At 38.5% G+C, this 20,487-nt stretch overlaps 1 protein-coding gene across 1 annotated transcript in view; it reads left to right on the top strand.

The window, feature by feature from the left end:
* The window catches only part of NDUFS4 (NADH dehydrogenase (ubiquinone) Fe-S protein 4, 18kDa (NADH-coenzyme Q reductase)), a 157,732-nt gene extending 137,523 nt beyond the window's left edge, over positions 1-20,209 (top strand). Inside the window, exon 5 of the mRNA XM_006865740.1 lies at positions 19,992-20,209. Within this exon, the coding sequence (XP_006865802.1) occupies positions 19,992-20,095 (104 nt within the window). The 3' untranslated portion in view covers positions 20,096-20,209. The remainder of the gene's footprint in view (positions 1-19,991) is intronic.
* Positions 20,210-20,487: the final 278 nt, after the last annotated feature.

The raw sequence follows: 20,487 nt of genomic DNA, 5'->3' as shown, positions 1-20,487 counted from the left end.
GGTGCTTTCAGTGTTCTCCTCTAACACCATAACTCAAATGCATCAATTCTTCTATGGTCTTCCTTATTCACTGTCCAGCTTTCACATGCATACAAGGTTATTAAAAATACCATGGCTTGAGTCAGGCACACCTTAGTCCTCAAGCTGACATCTTTGCTCTTCAACACTTTAAAAAGGTCTTGTGCAGAAGATTTGCCAATGCAATGCATCATTTGATTTCTTGACTGCTGCTTCAATGAGTGTTGATAGTTGATCCAAGAAGAAGGAAGTCATTGACAACTTCAGTCTTTTCTCCATTGATAAGAATGTTGTTAATTGATTCAGTAGTGAGGACTTTTGTTTCTTTACATTGAGGTGCAATCCATCTTCATCAGTAAGTATTTTAAGTCCTCTTTGCTTTCAGCAAGAAAGGTTGTATCTTCTGCATGTTAATTAATTAGTCTTCCTCCAATCTTGATGCCACATTTTTCTTCATATATCACAGCATCTCGCATTATTTGCTCAGCGTACAGATTGAATAAGTATGGTCAAAGAATACCACCTTGTCGCACACCTTTCTTAATTTTAAACAATTTAGTGTTCCCATGTTTTATTCAAACAACTACCTCTTGGTTCATGTACAGATTCCTCATGAGCACAATTAAGTGTTCTGGCATACTCATACTTTGCATTGTTATCCATAGCTTGTCATGATCCACACAATCGAAAGCCTTTGTGTAGTCAATAAAGTACAGGTAAACGTTTTTCTGGTATTCTCTGCTTTTAACCAAGATCCATCAGACATTAGGAATGACATCCCTCATTCCACGTTCTCTTCTGAATTCGTTTTGAACCTTTGGAAGTTCTCTGTCAATGTAGAGTTGCAGCCATTTCTGTATTACCTTTAGCAAAACTTTACTCGCATGGAATAACAGTGATATTGTCAAATGATTTTCTCATTCATTTGGGTCTGTGTTTGGAATGGGCACAAATACAGATCTCTTCTAGTCATTTGGCCAGGTAGTTGTTTTCCAAATTTCTTGGCATAGATAAACGAGTTCCTCTAATGCCATATCACTTTGTTGAAAGATTTCAATTTGTATTCCATCACTTCTCAGTGATTTGTTCTTTGCCAATGACTTTACTGCATCTTGGACTTCTTCCTTCAGTATCATTGGCTCTTGATCACATGCTAACTCTTGAAATGGTTGAACATCAACCATTTCCTTTTGGTATAATGACTCAATGTATTCCTTCCATCTTCTTTTGATGCTTTCTACATCATTTGATAATTTGCCCAGAGAATCTTTCAATAGTGAAAGTCAAGGCTTGAATTTTTTTCTTTAGTTGCCCCAGCTTGAGAAATGCTGAGTGTGTTCTTCCCTTTTGGTTTTCTGACTCCAGATCTTTGCACATTTTGTTGTAATATTTGACTTGGTCTTCTCGAGCTGATCTTTGAAATTTTCTGTTCAGCTCTTATACCTCCTTATTTCTTCCATTTGCTTTAGCGTCTCTTCGCTGCAGAGCAAGTCTCAGTGTCTCTTCTGATATCCATGTTGATCTTTTCCTTCTTTCTTAGATTACTTAATTCAAAAACTGTTGTTGTTGTTGTTAAGTGCCTTCGAGTCGGAGCTGACCCATAGCGACCCTGTACAGGGTTTCCGAGGGTGTAAATCCTTACGGGAGTAGAAAGCCTCATCTTTCTCCCGCAGAGCGGCTGGTAGTTTCAAACCACTGACCTTAAGGTTCGCAGCCCGATTTGTAACCACTACGCTACTAGAACTCATAAAATATTAGTTTCTATAAGAATACATTTTAAATTCAGCACACTGAAAGTATTAGAAACTCTGTGTATTTCTTTCTTCTCTACTAATTGGAGTCCTGGTATAGTGCTGCGTGTCAATGCACTACACTGCAAAGTTGGTTTGAACCACAAGGTCGGCAGTTCAAGCTTACCATCCTATCCTCGGAAACGCTATACAGGGTTGCTATTGGTAGGAACTGACTCAGTGGCACTTAAGAACAACAACAATTTTAGAAATATTCAATTATTTAAGTGCTTGTTTTTCTCTCTGCTTCATTAAGAACAGAGCTTCTCAAAAAGACTATAATGTGTTAATGCCACCCATAGGCAGAAACACATACACACACAATAATGACAAGTAATAGACCTTTTGAATTGCAAACAGATAGACAAAACACAGAGAGTACTTATACCTGCTGTTCAGAATTTTCAGCCATGTATCAATAGGAGCATCGATGGACTCAAGTGTGGCAAAGTAGGTTGGCCCAGGATCGGGCAGTGTTTCGTTCTGCTGTGCATAAGGTCGCTGTTAGTACTGACTAGATGGCACCTAACAACAACAACAATCAATAGGAAACAGAATTCGCCATTCTGTTCCAAGGAACCATGGTGGCACAATGACTAAGTAGTTGCCTGCTAAGCAGAATGTCGCCAGTTCAAACCCACTCGCCACTCTGCAGTAGAAAGATTGAGGCAGATTGTTTCCAAAAGATTTTTGGCAGTTGGTTTGGGGTTATGCAAAAGATCTGTTCTAATCTTAATGGGTACAAATTCTTAACTGATTTGAGCTCAAAATAGGCAAACAGAAAAGCTAAAATCGACATTCTGTTTTCTTTCACCTAACAGAGATTAAACCACTAGTCTATTTACAAGAATCATCAGGTAATAGTTGGATCATAAAATTAATTCCCCAAGTTAAATAGAGACCAAAATTAAAATTAGAAAAACAAGAGTCAGCAACGTTCCCTTGCCTATTTGGATTCACGTCTGGGAGTCCAGAAAGACTTGCCAGGGCTTGCACAGGAGGTGCTCCGTTTCTGTGGTGAAACAGTTTTCGTGACTCTGGTTGGTGAAACTATTGAGCTTTTAAGTGGACCTCCAACCCTTTTAAGTTTTACTCCCCCAAAGAAGTAAAATCATGACTTCCATGTAGGTATAAAAAGAGCATGTATCGAATTTATTTTACTCATATAAGGGAATCAAGCAGATGTTCTAACCAGTTCACAGGAAAAGTCAAAAGCAGCACCCATTTTTATGGGTAAAGGAGTGTTGAGATGAAGTGCAAATGGAGACAAAACTGGTGGGCTTTTTTTGATGGGGAGGGATTCAATTAAATCACTACCAGACAGAACAGCATTTATATATCAATTACTTACAACTTAAAAAGAGTTGCAGAATAGCTCAAACACAATAGTAATATCTGATAGCATGTACTGTGGGCAATGCACTGAAATAAAACATTTATATGTGCATATGTATTTATACAGTAGAAAAATAAGTTTGCTAGTATATTATGGGTTAAATACAATTTTGGCGATCTCTATGCTTGAAACAATTACATAAAAATGTCTTGTGGTGAGTTTTTATACTACCTATATGCAAAGCCACTTGAACTGCAAGGTCGGCAGTTCAAGCTTACCAGCTGCTCCTCGGAAACCCTCTACAGGATCGCTATGAGTCGGAATCCACTCGACGGCACTTAACAACAACAAATATTATATAGTTTCCTTCTCTAGAAAAACCTGTTTTAAATGACAGGTTTGGCATTGTAGGGTAAGTACTGAACTACCAACCTCAAGGTCAGCAGTTCATAATCATCAGCTGGGCCTTAGAAACTGAATATAGGGAAACTGAGTCGGAAAAACAACAACATTCAAATACACCTTCGCTACACAAATGCTCCAGTAATTGAGTAATATCCTGGTTTGTCCTGTGGCAAATTATGAATAGTGTGGTTCCAATTACTGTAATCCACCAATGTCTGTCAATTTGTCGTGCTGTGGTGACTTGCATGTTGCTGTGATCGGGAAGCTATGCCACAGGTAATTTAAATACAAGCAGGGACACCTGGTGGACAGATTTTAGCTGAGCTGTGTGGCGCTGTAGGTTAATGCGCCAGACTGCAAAGCCGTTTGAACTGCAAGGTTGGCAGTTCAAGCTCACCAGCTGCTCCTCGGAAACCCTATACAGGGTCGTTATGGGTTGGAGTTGACTCTATGGCACTTAACGACAACAGCAAGAAGACAGAGAAAGACTACGAAGAAGGAGTCACAGATTACTCCTGAATATGTCACCTGAAACTGTGCCACATGTAATTTAAATACCAACAGGGTCATCTGGTGGACAGATTTTAGCTGAGCTCCAGACAGAGAAAGATTACAAAGAAGGAGACACAGATTACTCCTGAAAACCTTATGAATAGCAGTGGAACAATGTCAGCACCAGAGTATTGTCAGATATACTGCCAATGATGAACCCCTAAGGTTGGAAGGCACTCAAAATACAACTGGAGAAGAGCTGCCTCTTCAAAGTAGAGTTTTGACCGTGATGATGCAAATGAAGTATAGCCTTCGGGTCCTTCATCTGCTGATGAAGCACAGCACAAAATGAAGAGAAACAGCTTAGACATCCATTAATAACAGAACATGGAATGTGTGAAGTATGAATCTAAGAAAATAGGAAATCGTAAAAAATTATATGGGACGTATAAACATCGATATCCTAGGTATTAGCTGAAATGGACTGGTGTTGACCATTTGGGATTGGACAAGCACATGGTTTAATGTGCAGTGAATGACAAATTGAAGAGGAATGGGTTCACATTTATCATCAGAAAGAACATATCAAGGTCTGTCTTGAAGTGCAACCCTGTGTGTGGTATGATAATAGCCATATGCTTACAAGGAAGACCAGTTGATACCACTATTATTCAAATTATACACCAGCCATTAAAGCCAGTGATAATGAAATTGAAGAATTCTACCAACTTCTTCAGTCTCAAATTGATCAAACATGCAATCAAGATGTATTGATAATTACTGGGGATTAGAATGAAAAGGTAATACAGAAACGGCTACAAGCATACATTGACAGAGAACTTCCAGAGGTTCAAGCCGGATTCAAAAGAGAAAATGGAATGAGGAATATCATTGCTGATGTCCAATAGATCTTGGCTGAAAACAGAGAATACCAGAAAGATGTTTTCCAGTGCTTTATTGTCTACACAAAGGTGTGGATCTTGACAAGATATGGACAACATTGTAGAGACAGAATATTCCGGAACACTTAATTGTGCTCCTAAGGAACCTGTACATAGACCAAGAGGTAGTTGTTTGAACAAACAAGGGAAAACTGAATGGGTTAAAATTAAGAAAGGTGAGTGCTAGGGTTGTATTCTTTCACCATACTTATTCAATCTATATGCTGAGCAAATAATTCGAGAAGCTGGATTATGTGAAGAAATGTGACATCAGGATTGGAGGAAGACTCATTAACAACCTGCTATATGCACTCACGGAAGCAACAGTCAAGAAATCAAACGACGTATTGCATTAGGCAAATCTGCTGCACCAAGACCTTTTTAAAATGTTGAAGAGCAAAGATGTCAACTTGAGGACTAAGGTACGCCTGACCCAAGCCATGGTATTTCAATAACCTCGTATGCATGCGAGAGCTGGACAGTGAATAAGGAAGACCGTAAAAGAATTGATGCCTTTGAGTTATGGTGTTGGAGAAGAATATTGAAAGTGCCATGGGCTATCAAAAGAACCAATAGATCCATTTTGGAAGACGTGCAGCCAGAGTGCTCCTTCGAGGCCAAGATGGCCAAACTTTGTCTTTCATACTTTGGACATATTGTCAGGAGGGACCAGTTTCTAGAGAAGGATATCATGTTTGGTAAGGTGGAGGGTCAGAGAAAAAGAGGAAGACCCTCAATGAGATGGATTGGCCAAGTGGCAGCATTGATGGACTCAAGCGTGGCAACAGTAGTGAGGTTGGCCCAGGATCGGGCAGTGTTTAATTCTGTGCATAAAGTCGCTATGGGTCGGTACCGACTCGATGGCACCTAACAAAAACAACGTATGCAGATGCTGCAACCTTGCTTGCTTAAAGTGAAGAGGACTTAAAATATTTACTGATGAACATCAAAGACTACAGAACCTTTGGTATGGGTTATACCTGGGTGTAAAGAAAACCTCAGAACTGAACCAATAAACAACATCCATATAAATGGAGGAAAGATCGAAGTTATCAAAGACTTCATTTTACTCTCATGGAAGCAGCAGTCAAGAAATGAAACTACCTTTTGCATTAGGCAAATGTGCTGCACAAGACCTCTTTAAAGTGTTGAAGAGCAAAGATGTCAGCTTGAGGACTAAGGTGCGCCTGACCCAAGCCATGATATTTTTAATAACCTCACATGCATGTGAGAGTGGGACAGTGAATAAGGAAGACCATAGAAGAAAGAATGTATTTGAGTTATGATGTTGGAGGACAATATTGATAGTACCATGAAATGCTGAAAGGACAGACCAATCTGAGTGTTAGAAAATGTACAGCCAGAATGTTCCTTGGAATCCCCGATGGCCTTACTTCATCTCTTTTATTTCGGACATATTGTCAGGAGGGACCAGTGCTTGGAAAAGGATATTATATAAGGCAATGTGGTGGGACAGAGTAAAAGAGGAAGACCACCCATGGGATAGATTGGCAAGGTGGCAGCAGCATTGGACTCAGACGTGGCATTGATGATGCAGTAGGCACAGGATCCTGCAGAGTTGCATTATTAGTACCAACTCAGTGGCATCTAATGCAACAACATAGTGCTATATAACACCGTGTTTGTTGTTGTTAGTGCTTTCAAGTTAGTTTGACTCATAGCGACCCTGTATAGGAGCATCTGATGGCCTTGAACTGCCAAACTTGAGATGAACAGTCCAGTGCTTATCCTGCAGTGCCACACCAGTACTCCACATTCACATGAGGTGATTGAATATATCATGGCTTGGGTCAGGTGAACCTTGTTGTTTTTGTTGTTGTTGTTAAGTGCCGTCGAGTCAGTTCCGACCCATAGGGACCCTGTAGAGTTTCCAAGGAGCGGCTGGTGAGTTTGAACCACCGACCTTGTGGTTCAAACCAACTTTGCAGTCTAGCGCATTAACCCACAGCACCACACCAGGACTCAGGCGAACCTTAGACCACTTTAAAACGATCTTTTGCAACAGATTTGCCTAATGCACTACATAATTTGCTTTTTTGACTGTTGCTTCCATGAGTATTCATTGTGGATCCAAGCAAAATTAAGTCTTTGACAACTTCAATCATTTCGCCTTTGTCATGATGTTATTTATTATTCAAGTTATGAGTATTTTCATTTTCTTTATATTTAGGGGCAATCCATATTAAAGACTATAGTCTTTTGTCTTCATTGCTAAGCACTTTAATTCCTCTTCTCTTTCAGTAAGCAGAGTGTATCATCTGCCTCTTGCAGATTGTTAATGAGTCTTGAATATGTCTCCAATCCTGATGCCATGTTCTTCATCATATAATCCAGTTTCTCAGATTATTTGCTCAGTATACAGATAGAGTTGGTGAAAGGATACAACTCTTGTCATACACCTTTTCTGATTTTAAACCATAAACTATCTCCATGTTCTGTTCTAATAACTACCTCTTGGTTTGTGTACAGGTTTCTCATGAGCACAATTAAGTCTTTCGGAATACCCATCCTTTACAGTGTTAGTCATAGTTTGATAACACTGTATTTGTTGCTGTTCAGTGCCATCAAGTCAGTTTAAACTCATAGTATTACCTATTGTAGGGTTTCCAAGGTGGGTTTCAACTATAAGATAGATGGTGGGTTTGAATCATGTGTCTTATAGTTAGTAGTCTAATGCTTATTCTACAGCACCACATCAGGGCTTCTGTATTGCAACTATGATATTCGTAGATCTGTTTGGGAAGAAGTACAGCCAGAGTGCTCCTTAGAGGCGAAGATGGCTAAACTTCATCTCTCATACTTTGGACGTATTGTCCGGAGGAAACAGTCGCTGGAGAAGGATGTCATGCTGGGTAAGATAGAGGGTCAGAGAAAAAGAGGAAGACCCCTATCGAGGTGGATTGGCCAGGTGGCATCATTGATGGCGTCAAGTGTGGCAGCGGTAGTGAGGTTGGCCCAGGATCGGACATTGTTTCATTCTTCTGTGTATGGGGTCACTGGGACGGTTCCGACTCGATGGCACCTGACAACAACAACATATTGCAATTTTATTTATTTATTTATTTATTTATTTATTTATTTATTTATTTATTTATTTATTTATTTATTTATTTATTTATTTATTTATTTATTTATTAAGGGGTTTGGGTTTATTTATATATGTAGGAGAGGGATAGCAACCCTGAGAGAATATGCTGTTAGTTGGCCTTGAGTATATTCCAGCTCATAGGGACCCTCTCTGTACAACAGAAGGAAAAGCTGCTCAGTACTGTAATATTCTGACAGATGTAATCCGTGAGCCCGTTTTCTCGGTCCATTTCATTCAGGGCCTTCTTCTTTTTCACTGGCCCTCCACTTTACACCAAGTATGATGTCTTTTTCCAGGATCTGGTCCCTCTTGATAAAATGCCCAGTGTGTGTGAGACAGACCCATGCTATCTTCGCTTCTAAGGAGCATTCTGACTTAGTTCCTCCTAGACAGATCTGTTTGTTCATCTGGCAGTCCAGGCTACTTCAAATAGTCTTTGCCAACACTATAATTCAAATGCATCAATTCTTTTCCAGTCTTTCTATTCACTGTCCAACTTTTTGCATGCATATGAAACAATTGGGTCAGGTGCCACTTTAGTTCTCTAACAAACATTTTTGCTCTTGAATATTTTAAAGAGGTCTTTTGCAGCAGATTTGCCCAGTGCAATGCATTGTATAATTTCTTGACTGCTATGTCCATAGGCTTTAAACTGTGGACCTGAGTAAAATATTTTCTCCAGCTACCGTGATGTTGTTTACTGGTCCAGTTGTGAAGATTTTTGTTTTCTTAACATTGAGTTATGATTCATACTGAAGATTATTATTAATTTGATCTTGATCATTAAGTGCTTCAAGTTATCTTTGCTTTCCGCAAAGTAGGTTGTGTCATCTGAGTGCCACAGGTTGTTAGTGAGATTTTCTCTAATACTTTTGACGTGTTGTCCTTCATATAGTTCAGTTTCTTGAATTATTTACTCAGCATACAAATTGAATATGTATGGTGAGTGCATACAACTCTGATGCATTCCTTTCCTGATATTAAACCACACTCTGTCTTCTTGGTTTGCTTCAGTAACTGCCATTTGGTCTCTGTACAGTTGCCCCTTGAACATAATTAAGTATTCTGTGATTCCCATTATTTACAATATAATCCAGAGTTCGTTATGATCCACACAGGCCATAGTTTTTGCATACTCAGTAAAACACAAGTAAACATCTATTTATTTTCTTTTAGCCATGATCCATTGACATCATAAGAGATGGTAGGGTATTACTAATCTATTCAATATTTTAGGTGCCTCATGTTTTTACCTTACTTGCTTGTTTAAGTAGTTTTATATGATTTTGATGCAAAAAACTAAAAGCTTTACTAATGTATTTAAAACCCTGCTCTTTACTGTTTCTACTCTGTAATGTTTTATAAAAGATCTAAGGTATTTTTAAATTATTTGGAGCCTTCTTTATCTCCTCTTCCCCCAAAAAATAGATACTTGGGGAATTTCAAAGTAGAGGGACATTTAAAGTAAAATTTCTGAAAAACCCATTTTTGCTGTTTTAGGTTCCATTTTAACCTATGGTAGAATAGCCTTGGTTGAAGTACTGTGAAAGATACTGATTTTTCAGCCAGGCGCATGATGTGGATACTGGTGTGATGTGGAGACTTGTGAGGAATCTTGAAATGATTCGAGTACCAATGTACCTGACTTTGGCCTCCCAAAGCCTTTGCTAGTCTGGTCCTATCCCTTTGTTAACAATGACTACTAGTTATGTTGTTGTTGTTGTTACGTACTGTGGAGTCGGTGCCAACTCATAGTGACCCTGCACAGGGTTTCTGAGGCAGTAAGTCTTTACAGGAGCAGAACACCTCATCTCTCTCCCGCGGAACCACTTGTAGTTTCGAACTGCTGACCTTGAGGTTAGCAGTCCAATTTGTAACCACTACACTACCAGAACTCCTTTTAGTTTGTACCACATTATGTGGTGGTTTTTGTTTTGTGCACACTGAAGCATGGGAAAAATCATTGAATTGTTCACTTCTGAACTACTGTCCGTCAGAGCATGAGATCAGATTATTAGAGGAGAAAGACCTTTTACAGGAGTTGAACCAAGGTTACTAAAGGTAAAGCATTTCACTAGTAATCAAACACTGATGAATAAATGTTTCTCTATTTTTTCGTTAATCAACCACAAATAAAATGGTCTATAAATAAAAATGTATGGAATTAATTTTCTTTTTCGGTGCCATATATAGAATTCATAAGTTAATTGTTGTAGTCTGGTTTTGTTCATGGACTTTTTTTTCCCCCTCCTGGTGGCATTTAAAAAGATTACATCAAACATTCAGATCACAGGAAATAGAATATCTCAACCACAGTCTGGGATTTGCAAAATAAACTGGCATATTTCTGAAAAATAAATTGGGCATAGGATATTACAGATCACATTTTAAGTTTACTAGAACATTTGTTGGAGGTACTTCTCTAATACTGGGGCTTAGAGTTCAAAACATCTTTGTGAAAGCATTCCAGTGTGTGAAACACCAAAGAGAGTTAGCTTCTCATCATTTTAGGTGCTGGTTGTTGGATTTGTGGCTAATCCATGCCATATGGCTGTTCTCCTCAGTCTAAAGTGACGGCAGCCCTGGGAGCTTTACCCCATCTCTGGGGCAGCTGCCTTGGACAAAGTTGCTTTGATCTTCTGGTGCACAGCTGGGAAGCCCAGGGACTGGTTTTCAGTGTCCTAACAGGACAACATATGGGACCATTGTTACTGTAGACTACACCTTGGTTTTTATTATAAATAAACTGTGATGGGATCAGTAAATTTTCTCATGAAAACACTCTAAGGTAAATACTTTGTAAGAGGTGTTTGAAATTTTGGTCAGATTCTTAACAATATTTCAAAAAAGAACAATTTTCTATCAGCCCTGCATAGTAGAAAAGTTTTCTGGATTATAGGTAGAAAATCTTTGGACTCTGGCTTTATGTTTCTATGTGAATTGTCATCAGCCTTTCGCATACTCTTCATTGCTCTTTTACATAGAGAAGAACAGTTCTTTTGAAACTTTGAGAAGAGTTGTTTCTTTCAGAAAAATGTGAGGGAAAGAAACTTCTCTGCATACAGCTGAAAAATCGTGAGTGGTACTTGTAGTTGTTGTTGTGAAGGGTCATCCAGTCAGTATCAGTCCATACCAACTCTTACCAGGTTTCCAAGGCTGTGCATAATCTTCATGCCACCACTCATCTGTCAGTTTGTCATACTGTGCTGGCTAGTGTGGTGTTATGATGCTACAGGCTATGCGACCGGTATTTTAAATACCAGCAAGGGTATACCCATGGTGAATCAGTTTCAGCTGAGCTTCCAGATTAAGCCAGGCAAAGAAGAAGAGAGGTGGACTACTTCTGAATGTTTAACCACTGAAAATCGTATGAATAGCAGTGAAATACTGTCAGATAGCAACAGAATACTGAAACATGATGAATAGCACAAGATTATTGTCAGAAATAATGCTGGAAGATGAACCCCTCAAGTTGGAAGGCAGTCAAAATATGACTGGGGAATAGCTGCCTCCTCAAAATGGAGTTAACTGTGGTGACACAAATGGAGTAAAGCTTTTGGAACCTTCATTTGCTGATGGGCACAACTCAAAATGAGGGGAAACAACTATGTTGTTGTTGTTAAGTGCCATCGAGTCTATAGACATCAGTTAACAGTGGAACATGGAATGTAAGAAGTATGAATCTAGGAAAATTTGAAGTTGTCAAAAATGAAGTGAAATGTTTAAAGTTCGATAATCCTAGACATTTGCTACTGTTGCTAAGTGTTGTGGAGTTAGTTCAACTCATAGCGACCCTGTATAGGGTTTCCAAGAAGCGATTGGTAAATTTGAACCACTGGTCTTGCAGTTCTGAGTTGAAATGGACTGGTATTGGCCATTTTGAAGCTGACAATCATATGGTTTACTATGCTGGAAGTATCAAATTGAAGTGGAATAGCATCACATTCATCATCAGAAAGAACATTTCAAGGTCTTTCTTGAAGTATAATGCTGTCTATGATAAGACAGTATCTGTATACCTACAAGGAAGACACTATTATACATTATATAATACCACTATTATACATACTAACGCAGCAACCACTAAAATCAGTGATGATGAAATTTAGGGATTATATCATTTTCTTCAGTCAGAAATTGATCATTCTTGTAATCAAGATGTACTGATAGTCATTGGTGATGAAATGCAAAGGCTGGAAACAAAGAAGAATGATCAGCTGTTGGAAAATACAGCATTGGTGTTGGAAATGATGCTGGAGATTACATGATAGAGTTTTGCAAGATCGATGACTTTTTCATTGCAAATACCTTTTTTAAACAACATGAAAGATGACTGGGCACGTGGACCTCACCAGATGGAATACACAGAAATCAAATTGACTCCATCTGTGGGAAGACACAATAGAAAAGCTTCATGCTTTCAGCCAAAACAAGTCTAGAGATAGACTGGAACAGACCATCAATTGCTCATGTGCAAGTCCAGCCTGAGGCTGAAGAAAGTTAAAACAAGTTCACAAGAGTCAAAATTTAACCTGGAACATATCTGACCTGAATCTTGAAATCAATTCAAGAACAGATTTGATGCATTAGACACTAATACAGACAGAAGAGTTGTGGGATGATATCACGAATATCATATAAGAAGAGTTAGCCAAAGGTCATTAAGACAAGACAGTAGGAAATTACAAAAATGGATATCAGAAGCGATTCAGAAACTTGCTCTCCAGTGTAGAGATGCTAAAGCAAATGGAAGAAATGAGGAAGTTAAAGAGTTGAACGGAAAAGTTCAAAAGGTAGCTTAAGAAGACAGAGTCAAGTATTATAATGAAATGTGCAAAGACCTGGAGTTAGAAAACAAAAAGGGAAAAACTGAAGAAAAATTCAGACCTCAGCTTGGAATATTGAAGGATTCCATGGATAAATGATTGACTGATGCAGAAAACATGAAAAGAAAGTAGAAGGAATACACAGAGAGTCATTATACTAAAAAGAAATAGACAATATTCAACCATTTCAAGAGCTTACATTTGATCAAGAGCCATTGGTACTGAAGGAAGAAGTCCAAGCTGCACTAAAGGCACTGGTAAAGAACAAGGTTCTGGAAATTGATGGAGTACAAGTAGAAGTTGTTCAGCAAACTGATGAAGTACTGGAGAAACTCACTCATTCATGCCAAGAAATTTGGAATGCAGTTACCTTGCCAACTGATTGAAAGAGATCCATATTTGTGCCCATTCCACCAATGGAATGTAGAAATCATCCGAAAATATGATTAATACCATATGCAACTAAGATTTTGTTAAAGATCATTCAAAAATGGCTGCAACAGTACATTGTTAGAGAACTGCCAGAGGTTTAAGCCAGCTTTAGACAGGGATGTGGAACTAGAGATATCATTGTTGACGTCAGATGGATCTTGGCTGAAAGCAGAGACTATCAAAAAAAGGTTTGCTTATACTTTATCACAAGTCATATGCAAAGTCTTTGACTGTGTGGATCATAAAAGCTAAGGACAACATTGCAGAGAATGAGTATTCCTGAACACTTAATTGTGTACATAGACCAAGAACTTTACATCAGGAGGAATACTCATTAACAAACTTAACTATGCAGATGATATAACTTTACTTGCTGAAAGTGAAGAGGACTTAAAATACTTACTGATGAACATGAAAGTCCACAGTCTTTAGTATGGTTAAGACTCAATGTAAAGAGAACAAAAATCCTCATCACTGGACCAATAAATAACATGATAAATGGAGAAAAGACTGAAATTGTGAAAGACCTTGTTTTGCTTGTCTCCTCTATCAACTCTTATATAGAAGCCGCAGTCAAGAAATCAAACTACATATTACATTAGGCAAATCTGCTACACAAGCTCTCTTTATGTGTTCAAGGCGTTGAAGAGCAAAAATATGAGTTTGAGGCCTAAGGTGTGCCTGACCAAAACCATGGTATTTTAAGTAGCTTCATATGCATGTGAAAGTTGGACAGTGAATAAGGAAGTCCATAGAAGAAATTAAGTGTTTAAGTTATGATGTTGGAAAAGAATATTTTAAGTACCGTGGATTCCAAAAGATCAAGCAAATCTGTGTTGATGCAGCCAGAATGCTCCTTAGAAACCAGCATGGAGAGACTTTTTATCTCACATTTAGGACATGTTATCAGGAGGGACCAGTCCTTGGAGCAGGATAGCATGCTAGCTAAATTCCACGGTCAGCAAAAAGGAGGAAGAATTGGATCGGCACAGTGGCCTCATCAATGGGCTCAAGCTTAACAAGGATTGTGAGACTTAGCTCAGGACCGGGCAGTGTTAGCTGTTAATAGCAGCAACAAAATCTTCATGGGAGCAGTATGCCTCATTGTTCCCCATAGAGTAACTGGCAGGCTGGAACCACCGACATTTTGATTAGCAGTTAAGTGCTTATCCTACAGTGTCACAAGAAGATAGACATGGATCTTGATAGTAAATGCATGTGTATTTGTTTGTTTTTCATAGGGTACTTTGCCTATTCACATTTCCAATCTCTATAATGAAACTTCTGTTGTAGTGATTGCCACCAACAACAACTATAATCTGGCTCACAGTTCCTAGGAGTCAGCCCACTCCTGTGTTACCAGGAAAAAGCTTGATCCAGTTGTTCTTTTATATGTACAAAATCTCAGTCTTCTCACATTTCAGTGACCCTGCCAGCATTTGGAAACTACACAACCAGCACAGAGAATAGAGCTATGTGTGAGTGCTGAAGCAATGAAAACATTCTCTTTTACTTGGTGGTTGAAACATGTAGTAACTGGATTCATTAGTGATTAACAGGGTTGTGTTTATATATAGTAAAAACAAATAAACAAAAAAAAACCCAAACCTGTTGCCATTAAGTTGATTCCAACTCATGGCTGTCATACCCATGTGTCACAGAATTAGAACTATTATACTGTAGGGTTTTCCAGACTGTGAACTTTACAAAAGCAGATAACCAGGCCTTTCTTCATTTGTTCCTCTGGGTGAGTGCTCCATCTACTTTCAGTTAGCAGCCATTTGCAAACTACTTGCACCCAGAAAACTTTTGTATATAACGCCTGTTGCTAAAAACTTCAGTTTTTCTTATAATGTCTTTTGTGAACTGGAGATTGTGTATTGGGAGCCAGTGGGAAGAGGGGGGGAAATGGATTCCTCTACCCATCAGTTGATAAGAGAAGATCCTGGAGGTCTTAGGTAACTTGCCAGTGATCATTATAACCAGACAGTCAAAGAACCTGTACTAGAAACCATTAATTCTAGTATAGGTTACAAATTGGGCTGCTAATCGCACCGTTAGCAGTTCAAAACTACCAGCTGTTCCATGGGAAAAAGAGGCTTTCTGCTCCCATACAGATTTACAGCCTCAGAAACCCTGTACAGGGTCAGGATGAGTCGGAACTGACTCCACGGCACTTAACAACAACAACAGTTCAGGGGAAGTACATGTAGGGAGCCAAACTTATTTTCCAGGGATTTTTTTTAAAGACATTTCAAGATTTTTTTTTAATAATAATAAAAAAATCAAGTTACAAATTGACACAGATTGAGATTAAATAGGTGAACTAGATAAAAGTCAGAATTACACAGTATTTTAAAAGAAGTTAATTTTGATGTTTAGGTTGCATAGCTTTAAAGTCTACTTGGTTAAAATCTTGGGTTTGAGCTGCTTGTTGCACCTTCTCTATGCTTTATTTTTTTCCCTATAAGTAATTACAAAATTAGGGTAAATACATGCATGCTTTCTAAAAGCAAACAGCGTATAAACTCAAAAGAGTACATTTAAAACGCTTAGCACAAAACCTAGCAATAGTAGAGCAGACACTCTCTTGCCTCCTGAACTTGCTGTTCTCTTTGCCTGAAAGCTCTTTTCCTAGATAACTCACTTCCTGATGTCATTCAGGTCTTCAAATGTTACTTTCACACAGACTGCTTCCCTGTCTAAATCTAAAATGTTTTTTTTTTTTCAAAATAATATTTTAAATCTTAATACTATTTTCATACCTCAGGTATTGTAAATATGTCTTTTGTGGACTGGAGATTGTGTATTGGGAGCCAGGTGTTATTAGGTACTGATTGGTCAGTTCCAACTCATGGTTTCCTTATGTGCAACAGAATGAAACATTGCCTGGTCTTGCTCACAACTGCTGTTACGTTTGAGACCCTACCAATACCAAGGAGTCCTGGCATGGCACTGTGGGATGCACACCAGACTGCTATATACTATACCCTGTGTTGTTGTTTTTAGGTGCCATCTCATTGGTTCTGTCTCATAGTGACCATACGTACAACAGAACAAGACACTGCTGGTTCTGCACCATCCTCACAACTATAGCTATATTGCAGCCAGTGTGTCAGTCTAGCTCCTTGAGAAAACTTTGTCTTTTTTGCTGACCTTTTACTAAGCATCATGTTTTTTCTCCAGGGGTTGGTACCTCCTGATAGCATGTTTAAAGTGTATGCGACAAAAGTCTTACCATCTTTGCTTCTAAAGAGTATTCTGTCTGTTGTTGTTGTTGTTGTTAAGTGCTGTGGAGTCGGTTCCGACCCATAGCAACCCTGTACAGGGTTTTCAAGGCTGTAAATCTTTACGGGAGCTGAAAGCTTCATCTTTCTCCCGAGGAACAGCTGGTAGTTTTGAACTGCTGACTTTGCGGTTCGCAGCCGGATTCCTAACCACTACACTGACTGTACTTCCTCCAATACAGATATGTTTGTTCTGGCAGTCCATGGTATATTTAGTGTTCAGCAGCATCATAATTCAGATGTGTCCATTCCTCTTTGGTCTTCCTTTTTAATTGTCCAGCTTTCATATGTATATGAAGTTATTGAGATGTGGCTTGAATCAGATGCACCCTAGTCCTCAAAGTGACATCTTGGCTCTTAACACTTTAAAGAGCTCTTTTGCAGCAGATTTGTCCAATGCAATACAGTGGTTTTTGTTTTTTACTTTTTATTGTGCATTAAATGAAGGCTTATAGACAAGATCATCAGTTTTACATTCGGTACATTTCATTTCATTTCAATGATTGCAGTCCTTCATGGAAAAACAGTTATCCTGCTTCCTCCCTGTGACCCCCATCTCCATTCCACCCATCCCCTCTTACCTTTGTCATTAGGTACATGTTGCTCCTTTGAATTTGGATGATAGACTGTTCCATCATTCATAGTGAGTATACCTTACTAGTGTTGTTGTTTCCCCTATATACCTATCTACTGGTTGGCTGAAACTTGGGCCACGAGGGTAAGTTCCTTTCCAGACCGTAAGGGTGGTCTAGGACCATAATCTCAGGCTCCTCCAGTCTCTTTCTGACCAGTAAGTCTGGTCTTCCCACCCCATAATTGCAACTTTTGTTCCATTTCAACTTTTTCAGAGCAGTTAGTGGTAGCTGGGCACCATCTAGTGCTTCTGGTCAGTTTTTTTATTTCTTAGCTGCTGCTACCATGGGCATTGATAGTGGATCCAAATAAAATGAAATCCTGTGTTGTTGGTAGGTGCCTTTGAGTCGAAACTAACTTGTAGTGCCCCTGTGCACAACAGAACAAAACACTGCCCAATTCACCTTCCTCAAATTTGTTGTTATACTTGAGCCCATTGCTCCTGCCACTGCCAGTCTATCTTGTTGGAGATCTCTTTTCCGCTAATTCTCTACTTTACCATGCATAATGTGTTTTTCCAGGGACTGATCCCTCCTGATAACATGTCTGAAGTATGTGAGATGAAGTCTTGCCATTCTGGCTTCTAAGGAGCATTCTGACTGTACTTTTTCCAACAAAGATTTGGTGGTTCTTCTGATGGTTCATGGCACTTTAAATATTCTTCACCAACACCATAATTCAAATGCATTGATTCTTCTGTGGTCTTCTTTATACATCGTCCATCTTTCTAATGCATATGAAACTATTGGAAATACCATGGCTTGGATGAGGCACACCTTAGTCCTCAAGCTGACATCTTTGCCCTTGAATATTTTAAAGCGACCTTGTGTGGCAGATTTGCCTAATGCAACACGTCATTTTAATTCTTGATTGCTGCTTCCATGATCATCGATTGTGGATCCAAGCAATCCAAGCAAAGTGAAATTGTTGACGATTTCAATCTTTTCTCCATTTATCATGATGTTATTTATTGGGCCAATTGTGAGAATTTTTTGTCAATCATTGGGCATTGTTTATGGATCCAAATAAAATGAAATCATATATAGCTTCAATATCTTCCCATTTATCATGATGTTGCTCACTGGTCTAGTTGTAAGGATTTTTGTTTTCTGTATATTTCACACTGAATGCTTGATCTTCATCAACAAGTGCTTCACGTTTTCTTCATTTTCAGCATGCAAGGGTAGGTCGTCTGCATATTGCAGGTTAATGAGTCTTCTTCCAATCATGATGCCACATTCTTCTTCATGCAGTCTACTTGATTAAGTGTGGTGAAAGCATGCAACCCTGATGCACACCTTTCCTGATATTAAACCATGTTTTGTTGGGATGACTGACTCTATGTATAAGTCCCACAAGGTCAGAAGTTTAAACCCTCCAGTTGCTGCTCCGAAATGCTGTTCAAGATCGCTATGAGTCGGAATTGACTTGACGGCATTTAACAACAGCAGCAAACACATTTTTTAATTACCTTCAGCAGAATTTACTTGTGTGTGATGTTAATGATGTAGTTCAGTAATTTATGCATTCTTTTGGATCACTGTTCTTGGGAATGGGCATGAATATGGGTCACTTCCAATTGCCTGATGAGGTAGCTCTCTTCTAAATTTCTTGGCTTAGATAAGTTAGTATCTCCAGTGCTGCATCTACTTATTGAAACATTTCCAATTGGTATAAACTACACAGATTGCATATAAATACTATAAATAGCATTGTTGTTAAGTTCCGATGAGTCCGTTTTAACCCATAGCAACCCAGTATAGGATTTTAGCAGCAGTTAAAAACAGGGACTCCTGTTTCTGTGTTTTACATCTTGATGCTAATAGCTTTTCTATGTCTCAATTTCCTCTGCTATCGGTTCTGAAATTTCTATACTTAAAAAGCTCCTGGGGCTGGTAGTTAAATGCAGAATCCTAGCAAAAAAATTCTGATTCGGTGAACCTTTGGTGAGGCCTAAGAATTTGCATTCTTATCATATAATCTTCCTTGTGATTTTAATGAAGGTAGTTCTTGAAACAATGTTGAAAAGTTTTTTAGTTTAATCATTCGTCTGTCAAAGTCCAGGAGGCCAAACTAGATATGTCCTGTGGTCCACTCCACTTCTTTGATTCTATGTATATGTATTTCTGTTTCATTTCAGATGAACTCTAAAATGTTGTAAAGATACCCACTTTTAGAACAGCCAAACAGGCTACATTAATCAGGGCTTAAGTCCCGTGTTAATCCTCATAAAGAAATGGAAATTTTTACATGTTGCATACTGTTAGGTACTATCAAGTCAGTTCCAACTCAGAGCAACCCAGTATAGGGTTTCCAAAGCTGTAAATCTTTACAGAAACAGAAGTTCTCATCTTTCTCGTCCAGAGTGGCTAGTGGCTTTGAACTGCCAACCTTATGACTAGCAGTCCAGTGCTTATCTGCAGCACCACCAGCACTCCTATATACACTTCAGTAATTGAGAAAGGAGAACTGAGCAAAGAGAAACAGAGTCATGGGTTACACCTTTAATTCTAGATGTAATAAATCATCTTCAAGCAGTGTTCAGGACCCTCTTGTCATACAGCATTGTAAGGGAACAAATTACTAAGTAAGTATTTATATTTCAGATGTGTTGACATTTATTCCTGATGACAAATGAACACTAAATTTGTAAAAGTTCACCTCTGCTTGCTGTGTTCTTAAGGTATCTTCTTTAATTCTGTTGCTATGTTTTCTTTTCCAGGTTGGAGCTATTACATTGATGAGAGAAAGGTTCCGAAACCCAAGTCCAAGTCTTATGGTGCAAACTTTTCTTGGAATAAAAGAACAAGGGTATCCACAAAATAGGTTGGCACTGACTATATCTCAGTACTTGACTGTGAATAGTCAGTCAGCTGTGCAGTATTTATAGTCCATGTATAATGCATCTCTTAAGCTCCTAATAAATTTGACCTTTAAACTGCAGATACATTTTGTGATGTCTATTTTAAATGTTTGTTGTTTTGTTTTGTTTTTCATGACTCAGATTGAATATGTTATAATTTTCCTATAAATGTTGGAGTTGTAAGGTGATACTACCTCTAGGAAATTTGGTATTTAGAATCTATTAAAAGGAATACTTGAAGTAGTATTTATAAACTGCCACCCATCATTATGAAAATGCTGTCTTAGAAATTCTTTCATTTTATTATAAGTACAGAAGTACATAATAGCATTACAATTTGATCAAACTAAATCCT

Source organism: Chrysochloris asiatica, unplaced genomic scaffold (genome assembly GCF_000296735.1).
Source record: "Chrysochloris asiatica unplaced genomic scaffold, ChrAsi1.0 scaffold00082, whole genome shotgun sequence".
Lineage (NCBI taxonomy): Eukaryota > Metazoa > Chordata > Mammalia > Afrosoricida > Chrysochloridae > Chrysochloris > Chrysochloris asiatica.
The sequence above is the reverse complement of the archived record's forward strand: the minus strand, read 5'-3'. Positions and strand labels throughout refer to the sequence as shown.